Raw genomic sequence first — 10,183 nt, forward strand, 5'->3', positions numbered from 1 at the left:
CGCCCTCACCAAGCTTTCACAAAGCTTGAGGCCAGCCTGGTCTCCAGTCACGCCCTCACCAAGCTTTCACAAAGCTGCAATCCCAGTGCCTCAGGATCCAAGGATCTCCCATGCCCTCTGCTGGCTTCCGTGTGCACCCACACAGACACAAATAAAAATAAAGTATTTTTTCTTTGAGACAGGCCCTTGTGCTGAAGCCCGGCCTCATTCTTGGTCCCTGCCTCAGCCTTCTATGCTGAGATTCACCCATAAGCCATCATACCAGCTCTCTGTCCTAATTCAGTCTTACGTGCAGAAGTCAAACGAGACTCAGAAAATTGTCACAACTGGGGTTAAATACCCGAATCTCTCAGAAGTCCATGCCCTGTTGTAATTGTGTGTGTGTGTGTGTGTGTGTGTGTGTGTGTAAGTGTAAGTTTGGATGCCTGTGATTGAACACAAGGCCTTGTGCTGTAGCCCCGAGTTTTATCTGTCTGGAAGCCTGTGTTTTTGATCACTGTTCTGTCCTATATTCCCCTTTGCTATCTTAATTTCTCCTTCTGTGAAATGGGGCCATTATCTGTCTCACAAGATAAGTGTGTTACAGAGAGCGAAGGCGACAGCACCGGGCATCTCTGGAGCCTCAGCGCTGTCACTGGGGTTGGCTCAGGGTACCTGCCCCGTATCCTGGAAAGCTGTCCTCGCTTGCTTTCATCCCGTCCAAACATCCTCATTTTCAGAATCTCAAACTGACTGCCTGTCCCCACAGGTGATCTCCATGGTCATGGTGGCTGTGGGTGTGTACGCCAGGATGACGAAGCACGCAGGTAGGCCCTGGGTCTCCCTCTGCCTCCCCGCACAGGCTCCTGCTCCAGAGCTGGCCCCAGGCTGAGGTCAGAGAAGAGGCTCCCCGGAGCCTAGCCTCCCCAACTCCCCAGCCTTCCCGAGCCCAGCCTCACCAGAGCCCAGCCTCCCCCAAGCCCAGCCACCCAACCACTTCCCTCTGGATCTCAGGAACCTGTCTGCATGTGGGACCGAGTCCTGCAGAGAAGCCAGCTGTGTGGAAGCAGAGAGCAGGCAGGGTCTTGCTCTCCCTCTTAGCTTGTGGAGCAGCTCTGTGTCCATCCCTCTGCAAAGCCTTTGGTGAATCACCCCTAGGGACCCCAACGCTGCTAGTGAGCGGCTAGCTCAGGCTAGCTCAGCCCTCTCGGGAGCACAGCGGGCCTCCGCTCACACTGGACTGCTCCGACACACTGCTCCCCGTGACGCTGGCTTTCCCACAGTCCTCGCCAGGCGGGGAAGTCCCCAGGACGGGGAGAACAGGTTGGGTGCACCCCTCCCTCCTCTGCTCCCAGTCGGCACCGGGCTCCAGCTGAGGTGAGCCTCTCTCCCAGAAGCAGCCTTGGCGTGTCTGGCGGTGGACCCCGCCATCCTGCTGATCGTGGTGGGCGTGCTGATGTTCCTCCTCACCTTCTGCGGCTGCATCGGGTCCCTGCGGGAGAACATCTGCCTTCTGCAGACGGTGTGTGCCCGCCCCGCCCTGCCCCAGGCCGCCCCGCCCTGCCCCGCCTCGCCCCATTCTGCCCGCTGAGCCTGTGCTGCCCCATCCTGCACGGTCCTGCCCCGTGCTGCCCGCTGAGCCCCTGTTGCCCACTCCTCACTGCAGAGCGCTGCCCAGGGCGGCCAACTCCGCGGCACTGTCGCAGAGGCAGCAGAGTTTGCAGTGTGGCCGCTGTGGAGGAGAGCCGGGCTGGTCCTCGCCTTGGCCCGGGGGTGGCTGCTTCTCATCGCAGTGACCATGGCCTCCTTTCTTGCCACAGTTCTCTCTTTGCCTCACCGTCGTGTTCCTGCTGCAGCTGGCCGCTGGCATCCTGGGCTTCGTCTTCTCAGACAAGGTAAGGCGGGAGCCTAGGGGCCTCCTAGTACCGGAGGGAGCAAGGGGAAGTGACTACTTCTGGTTAATTAATCACAGCGCCGTCCCCTGGGGAAGCATCAGCCCGTGAAAAGTTTCCTTAGGGATGGATAAATGGCCCTTAACAGCAGCCTGTTTAAAGAGAGTTTCGTGACTGTAAGGTGTTTTCCTTGGACAGCCTGAGATGCCGTATAGAGCAGGGGCAGGGTATAGCATCGCAAGCATTAAAATAACCTTCGAACAGGACCGGTAAATGACTAAGGAGAACTCAGTGATCGGGGCCACAGACAGCTCCAAGAGGCCCTCAGCCAGGAAGTGTTTCTTGAACTCATGGAAAGCAGAGAGCTGGCAGACCCCGGGCCTCCTGGAGGTGGGCTGCTTTGAGCCACAGTCCTAATTAAGAATTTCCTTTATTCTCAGCACTGGGAAGCCAGAGGCAGGGGGACCTCCATGAGTGTGATCCAGCATTGCCTCCTTAGTGAGTTCGAGGCTAGCTGGGTCTATACAGTAAGAAATCTTTTTAAATTAAAAAAAAAGAAGAAGAAAAGTGTAGCCAGGTATGGTGGCACATCCCTTTAATCCCAGCCCTCAGGAGGCAGAGGCAGGTGGATCTGTGAGTTCCAGGCCAGCCTGGTCTACACAGTCCATTCCAGGACAGCTTGAGCTCCCCCAGACAAAACAGAACACACAAACCAAGAAAAAGAGGGAAGAAAATCTAGCCAGAATTTTACTTTCAAACGACAAATAATTACCAGGAATAAAGTACAAGACCATGAAATAAAGTCACAGGAAAAGAAGCCAGGTGTGGTGGCACACATCCTTAATTCCACTGCCCTTGAGGCAGGTGCGGCTCAGAGTTCGAGGCCAGTCTGGTCTACAGAGTGAGTCCAGGACAGCCAGGGCTACACAGAGAAACCCTGTCTCAATAATAAACACACAGAAAACCATAGGAAGAGCCGCTGAGCAGAAAGAAACCACAGGACAAGGTTAGCCACTGAGCTTATCTGTAGCTTAGTAAAGCAGATCTGAAGACACGATTTCCTTGTGTCCACTAGAGGTCAGTGTCTCCACTCAGTCAGCTCCTTTCTGATAGATCAAGACAAAATACAGCTATTTTGAGGTACTAATATACGGAAGTAGGTAACTGTGTCATTTCAAGAGATAGTTCTGAGGTGCTGTGACACTGGGACCCGTGCTCCTCTGCCCCACTGCTACCCAAGGCCCAGAGTGCACGGGCCCCAGCCAACCAGCCAACTAGCCAAATGACCTTTCTCCAGGTCTCGGGGTGAAGACGATCTGAGGGACTACGACCCTGACCTTTGGCAGCTGGGGTAATTTTACCTTTGTGACCTCCCCAGTTCTTGGGAGGCAGTCATGCTTCCCACTGTGGTATTAAGGAGGAAAGAACATGAGTTTTAGCTGTCGATAAGGCTCTCCCTCTGCATCCTGTGTGAACGAGGATTGGAGCTTAGGGTGTCCTCACTCACCAAGGCTGACAGGGCTTCTCATTAATCTTTAGGTCTTTGGCTGGGAAAGCACAAAGTGAGTCTGCGGCAGACTGAGGCTCCCCAGTGAGCTAACGGTCCACAGGATGCAAAGACACATCCGATGTGTAAAAGGGAGGCTAGAATGGGAGAGGGTGGCAACAAATAGGTATGGTGGAAAGATTGGGGGTGCGACAGTTCATAGTGTCTGGGGACCTTTCGGCAGCACTACCTTCAGAGGCTATCTGCGTAGACCCAGGGCGGGTGGGAGTGCTGATCCGCTGGAACATGGCAAGGAGAGGAGGGCTGCCCTGTGCCTTTGAACACACTGTGGTGTGTGGAGGGGGCCCTCCTGCCTCCTAGAGGCTGGTGTGACAGGGAGCCACAGAGAAACCTGGAAGGGAGAGCTGTGATGAAGCACCATAACCAGGAACTTAGACAAGCTTGTTTGGGCCTGTGGAGACACAGCAATGGGTAGGGGGCAGAAGTGGGGTGCTGAGGGATCATCTTGAAGCACAGGCAGGAAACAGAAAGTGCACTGGGAATGGTACATGGCTTTTACACTCCAGAGCCCACCCTCAGTGACATACTTTCTTCACCAAAGCCACACCACACACACACACCAAACCACACCACCAACTAGGGACTAAGTACTTAAACATTGTGGAGGACGTTTTCTTTCAAACCACCACAAATGCTGATCTGCGTTTGCTGTTGTTTCTGAGGGATTAATAAATTATGGGTTACTCTCCTGTCCTGATTGCATCTGCCAGGCTCGGGGGAAAGTGAGTGAAATCATCAACAATGCGATTGTGCATTATCGAGATGACCTGGACCTGCAGAACCTCATCGACTTTGGCCAGAAGAAGGTACCAGCCAAGTATGGTGTGCTCAGCCAGTGTCCTGGGCTCGGGGGAAAGTTAAGATTATCGCAAGAAATGTCTCACTCTTGAGGCCTGTGGACCTCTTACCTGCTAAGTAATGCATTCTGGGAAGGGTTTTGGGGTGGAGAACAGGCACTGTTAAGGACATAGAATGGTACATAGAGAATTACAAATATATATATATATATTAATATATATATGAAATGAAACATATGTATGTGCTTATGTAAAGAAGAGGAGAGGAAAAACTGTGTAGTCTCATTTATAAAAGGATGCTGGAAAAATTTTAAGAAACCATTTTAAGGGGTTGCCTATAGGGGAATGAGGAACTACCATATTTTATTATATATTACATTAAAAATTGTGGCTAAATACGATAAAAAAAAATACCATTTTGTGCCAGGCACTGGTGGCTTGCGCCTTGGATCCCAGCACTCAAGAGGCAGAGGCAGGTGCATCTCTGAGTCTGAGGCCAGCCTGGGCTATAGAGGGAGTCCAGGACAGCCAGGGCTACACAGAGAAACCCTGTCTTGAGAAATAAACAACAACAACAAAATTTTGTTTTGTTTTGCTTGTTTTTGTGAAACTAGGAGTAGACCTCAGAGCCTTGACCATCATGGACAAATACTATATAACCCTGAGCTATCCCCAGAACCCAGAATTTACCCTTTTAGGTATTAAATGTATTTACAGTAACTGGAGGTAGTTGGGAGCCTAAGACAGAAAGATGAAGCACTCAGGGCCTACCTGGGTTATGTAGGGAGCTCACGGGCTGCCTGAGGAACAGCCTAGTGGGGAGCATCTGCCTGTGTGTGTGTGAGGCCCCAGGTATAGAAGTGGGGGAGGGGCATCACCCTGCATGTCATGACACCATCTATCATCAAGGCGTCCATCTTTGCCTGTATGGCAGTGCTAGAAAAATGGAAGCAGAAAGACTTGGAGTGAAAGCCACACTTGGCCTCATATTGAGTTCCAGGCCAGCTGGTTACAGAGAGCCCACCTCAGCAACACAACACGGCTCTTTTCAGGCTAATAGGTGGCTCAGCGGGCAAGCAAAGCCTGACAGAGAGCCTGAGCTTGAGTGCAGGGGTCCACAGTGAAAGGAGAGAATGCCCTATGGCCTTTACGTATGTGCTGTGTGCACTCAGACACACACACACATGAACTGTGCCCATTAAACACTTCCCATTTCCCTCTCATCGATGCCACCTCAATTCAGCTCTGTGGCTGTAACTAACTACTGAGGGGATGCCGTAAGAATGGGGGTACGTGTCCTCCCGTGACGGACGGCTGTCACGGCAGGTCCTCCAGTTTCATCTGTGTTGTAGTTCCTTCTTTACGGGGAACTCGGAACACCTGCCTGCTGTTTGAGTGGCTTTCAGCTGTTCTGGGCTGTAAATCAGAGTTAAGCGTGACTCTCAGCGCTTCCGGCCAGTTCGCTTTCGTGGATAAGTTAGGACTCATGATGCTGAAGATTCTCTTCCATGATTTCTCTTATGTCAAGGGTTTTGGTTTGGATGTTTTCTTAATTTTTTTTTCTCTTGGTAGTGCTGGAGTGAATCCAGGAGTCAGACATTTCAAGCATATGCCCTGTCACTGAACACCCCAAGTTCAAGCCAGGAAATTTTGAACATCTCCTTTTGCCAGACTGCTTTGTAGGGTTATACATCCTGAACCTTAAGAATATGTACTGAATAATATGTACAGTTTCCTGTGTGTGTGTATACGTGTGTGTGTGTGTACACACGTGAGCTCGAAATTGGGCTATCATAATTTACATAAAGAATTGAAAAGAGAGTTTCTTCAGGTGAAAGCAACCGAGAAGCGTGAGTTCACAGATGTGCTTAGACTCCCTTGCAGTCACAGCCAGCGCTTGCCTAGCCCTGTGCCCCTGCTCAGCGTTGGGCTCAGCGCCTTAGTCTGTGCACTCTGTTGCAGTTCAGCTGCTGTGGAGGGATCTCCTACAGAGACTGGTCCCAGAACATGTACTTCAACTGCTCGGAGGAAAACCCGAGCCGCGAGCGCTGCTCGGTGCCTTATTCCTGCTGCCTGCCCACCCCCAGCCAGGTGAGCGAGCCCCCAGCCAGGTGAGGGAGACCCTACCCCCAGCCAGGTGAGGGAGCCCTCCACCTGCTTCCTCCAGGGTAAGGCTGTTATGGGAACACTCCATTCTCACTTAAGCAGCTGGTTGTGCAAGATGGCTGCAGGGTTTGTCTTCACGTTAATGTGGGGGTCACGTTAGCCTCTTAGGCCCACAGGGGGTGCAGAAGGGCAGCCCCAAGGTGGAGGGCTGGACCCAGAGCACCCAAAGGAAAGGAATTCTGCACTTGGCCATTTTTTAATTAAATTTTTATTTTTTATATTAATTACAGTTTATTCACTTTGTATCCCAGCTGGAGCCCCCTCCCTTGTTCCCTCCCAATCCCACCTTCCCTCCCTCTTCTCCTCCTCCTATGCCCCTCCCCTAGTCCACTGATAGGGGAGGTCCTCCTCCCCTTCCCTCTGACCCTAGCCCCTCAGGCCTCATCGGGACTGGCTGCATTGTCTTCCTCTGTGGCCTGGTAAGGCTGCTCCCCCCTCAGAGGGAAGTGATCAAAGAACCAGCCACTGAGTTCATGTCAGAGACAGTCCCTGTTCCCGCTTACTAGGGTACCCACTTGGAGACTGAGCAGCCATGGGCTACATCTGTGGAAGGATTCTAGGTTATATCCATGCATGGTCCTTGGTTGGAGTATCAGTCTCAGAAAAGACCCCTGGGCCCAGAGTTTTTGGTTCTGTTGCACTTGGCCATTTTTATTCCAGCATTTTCCACAGACATTCTCCAGCAGCTTAGGGGTTGGAAAAGTTGGCAAGTTTATCGGGTAGTGTTTCGTGGTGTGGGTGTACCATTCGCTTGTAACCTCTCCTCAGGCCGTCATCAACACCATGTGTGGCCAAGGTATGCAGGCTTTTGACTACCTGGAGGCCAGTAAGGTCATCTATACCAACGGCTGCATTGACAAGCTGGTCAACTGGATACACAGCAACCTTTTCCTGCTTGGCGGTGTGGCGCTGGGCCTGGCCATCCCCCAGGTAACTCCCCCGTCCAGCTGGTGGGTCTCTGGGCTCTGCAGAGGGTGGGAGGGTCGTGCTTGCTGCACTGGGAAGACTGAGCCTTGGAGAGCAGAGTGGCCCCTGCTCAGGGCCTGATTCCTTCCACCTTTGCAGCTGGTGGGGATCCTGCTGTCCCAAGTCCTCATCAATCAGATTAAAGATCAGATCAAGCTGCAGCTGTACAACCAGCAGCACCGGGCGGACCCGTGGTACTGAGAAGTCTCCCAGTGTCTCCTGACCGCTGCAGAGAGCAGAGGGTGCTGTTCGCAGCCCCCAGCGAGGGCCCAGTGGAAAGAAGCCAACTCCAGAGGACAGGGCGCAAGATGGCTCAGGTCTCCCAAGGCTGTGCCTCATCTCCCCGCCCTCGCAGCGGCATTGTTCGAGAATTGTCTTGTCCAGTTTCTAACCCTGAACATTTGCGCGTTCTTTTGGGCAGAGATGTGTGGCAGGCAGCTGGGGTACAGAAGGCTGTGGGGACGCCAGCCGCATGCTTTTCCCCAGGCACAGCAGACCGCTCTGTTTGCTGAGCGAGGTGGACATCCTGAGAGGCTGCTGCCAGGGTCCTGTCTGTGGAAAGGACACTAGCGGCCCTGCCTGGAGCCCGGCTGCGTGATCCCAGCTCCAGAGGGGCAGGGAGTGAAGCGGGCAGAGGGAGTGAGCCCGGGGCTTGGACCGGACAGCCGGGTACACGTAAGGAGTGGAGGGGGCTTGTTTACCAAATGCTTGCCTTGCCCTCCTCCCAGGCAGTCAGGGGGAGCGGCCTCCTGTCCCTCCTTCATTCCCATGGAAACATGGCAGCGGGCAAGGGGTCCAGAGCAGCCACATTCCTCCCCATCCTTCCCAAAATGTTTGGCACCCTCTGCTCTGCGCTGGGCAGAGCTGGATAAGCCTGCCCTCCCTCCGCAGCGAGCCGCGTTAACTTGGCCGAGGAGAGGTAGCGCCTCCACGCATGCCCCGCCTCGGCGTGTCTCGGCGTGGAATCTGGCAGGCGCCGTAAACGCTTGTGGGCCAGCCACCAGTTCACCGGCCCGCCTCCCGGGGAGACCCCCGAGCCGCACAGCGCCTCCCTGTTCCCGCCCAGGCCCCGGCTACGTCAGGGTCTCGCTCTCGGGGCTGAGAGATTCCAGGTCCTGATCTCTAGAAGCAGCGTTGCTGCATTTCAAACCCCGAGCTTAGTTTGCTTGCTTGCTTGCTTGCTTGCTTTTTGATCCCAGCGGGTGGAAACTCGCTTAGGACGGGGTGGAGAGCACGCCGCATCACTGAGGAAGGCTGGGCCCAGCCTCCGTCTTTGTCTGGAGGAGCTGGGTGCTGACGCCCAGCCCGCCTTCGGGAGCACCGGGCCAGCCCTGGCGGCCTGTGCGCTTCCCTCGGCCCGGGCAGCTCTCCGAGGGCGGGCGGCACCGCCACGTGGGTGGTCCCTACCCGGGGCGAGGAGCCGCCCCTGCAGCCAGGGCCTTGGGCCCGGCCCCCTGACCTGGCCCGGGAGACTTGGGCTTCCTCCGCCGGCCTCTCCGCCTGCGAGGGAAAGAAGAAATAAAGTCATCGCGAGTGTAAAAATAAGAGTGAGGGCCTTTATTTCGAGGAGGAAGAGGGAAAGGGGCACGCGTTCGTGGTAAGTGCCCAAAACATGCGTTTTCTCCTTTTCTTCTTCCGATAACACGGACCCAGAGTTAGTCGCTGTCCCCAGTTCTGCGGCAGCGTTGAGTAGCGCCCGGCACTGGTTCTGCTTGGACGGGATTCCTCCAATTTCTGCCAGTGCCTCAGACTTTAAAACTCGGTGAGTCAATGCTCAGAAGCAGGGCTCAGCGATTCTGGCCAAATCAAGCTTGTGGGTGACCCCCACCCATGCGGGCAAAAGACTCCATTTCTTTTTTTTTTTTCCTTCAGTTAAATTTTTACATATTTCAGTCAATCAGGGCAGCTGAACAGTATCTAAGAACAGCTGATCAAATAAAAATAATTTAAAAAACCCAAAGGTGAGTGAGAATCCAGTGGAGATTCTTTTACTGACTAATGAAATCAAGCTATGAGGTCAGAAGCAGCTGACAAGGCCAGAAGATGGTGGAAACCTGGCTGGGTGGCAAAAAAAAATGCCATTAGGTTCACGCCTTATAATTAAACAAAGGTCTTCTTTTATCTTCCCCCTCTTTTCCCCTTCCTTCCTCTCTCCCTCTCTCTCTTTCTCCCACTCTCCCTCTCTCCCTCTCTGTCTCCCTCCCTCCCTCCTTTTATGTTTGAGGCCAGGTTTCACTGGTTCAGCATCATGAAGACTAGGCAGGCTGGCCTCAAGCTCACAGTGATCCACCTGCCTCTGCCTCCTATCTTACTTTCTTTTTCAACGAATTAGCAGGAATGTAGTGCTTTAGAAGAACACGAATTTATCATACCCATTCTAGAAAACAAACACACAGAGGCTGGTTGAGTGAGAATCAAAATGTCATCAGGGGTCTACATTTTAAGGGATTTTTCTTCCAGCCCCCAGACACTGCATTTGTCCCCTCCTCCTACAGAATTCATCATTCTGTCATTGTGTCTCCTTTTTCTCTGACTCTCCCACCACCCTCTTCTGTGGCCTTATGACTGGGGCCAGTCAGATGGCTCACGGGAAAAGCTCTGCTGCCTGAGGTGGATCCCAACAACCAAACGGTAGAAGGGAAGAGCTGCTGCGAGCCCCTGACGGCCACACACTAGCTGGAGAATTCCTCCGTGTGTGCCACACAGTGAAGTGGAAAAAAGTGGAAACCCTTAATCTAACCACATCTCCCAAGTCCCTTTCTCCACTTAGGGCTTCATAGACATTTGGGCAGGGGCCATTATTTACCTATCACAAA

General features: G+C 53.4%; 1 protein-coding gene across 2 annotated transcripts in view; it reads left to right on the forward strand.

Annotated features, from left to right (window-relative positions):
- Tspan33 (tetraspanin 33) overlaps window positions 1-8,509 on the forward strand; it is a 20,360-nt gene extending 11,851 nt beyond the window's left edge. Inside the window, exons 2-8 of one of the 2 annotated variants that reach the window (XM_055608104.1) lie at window positions 749-806; window positions 1,374-1,501; window positions 1,800-1,874; window positions 4,149-4,244; window positions 6,198-6,326; window positions 7,170-7,331; window positions 7,467-8,509. In XM_055608104.1, the coding sequence (XP_055464079.1) occupies window positions 749-806; window positions 1,374-1,501; window positions 1,800-1,874; window positions 4,149-4,244; window positions 6,198-6,326; window positions 7,170-7,331; window positions 7,467-7,568 (750 nt within the window). In that variant the 3' untranslated portion in view covers window positions 7,569-8,509. The remainder of the gene's footprint in view (window positions 1-748; window positions 807-1,373; window positions 1,502-1,799; window positions 1,875-4,148; window positions 4,245-6,197; window positions 6,327-7,169; window positions 7,332-7,466) is intronic. The other variant, XM_055608105.1, reaches the window with a different exon arrangement.
- Window positions 8,510-10,183: the final 1,674 nt, after the last annotated feature.

The sequence above is a fragment of the Psammomys obesus genome, unplaced genomic scaffold, assembly GCF_907164565.1.
Source record: "Psammomys obesus unplaced genomic scaffold, mPsaObe1.curated_primary_1811, whole genome shotgun sequence".
NCBI classification, from domain to species: domain Eukaryota; kingdom Metazoa; phylum Chordata; class Mammalia; order Rodentia; family Muridae; genus Psammomys; species Psammomys obesus.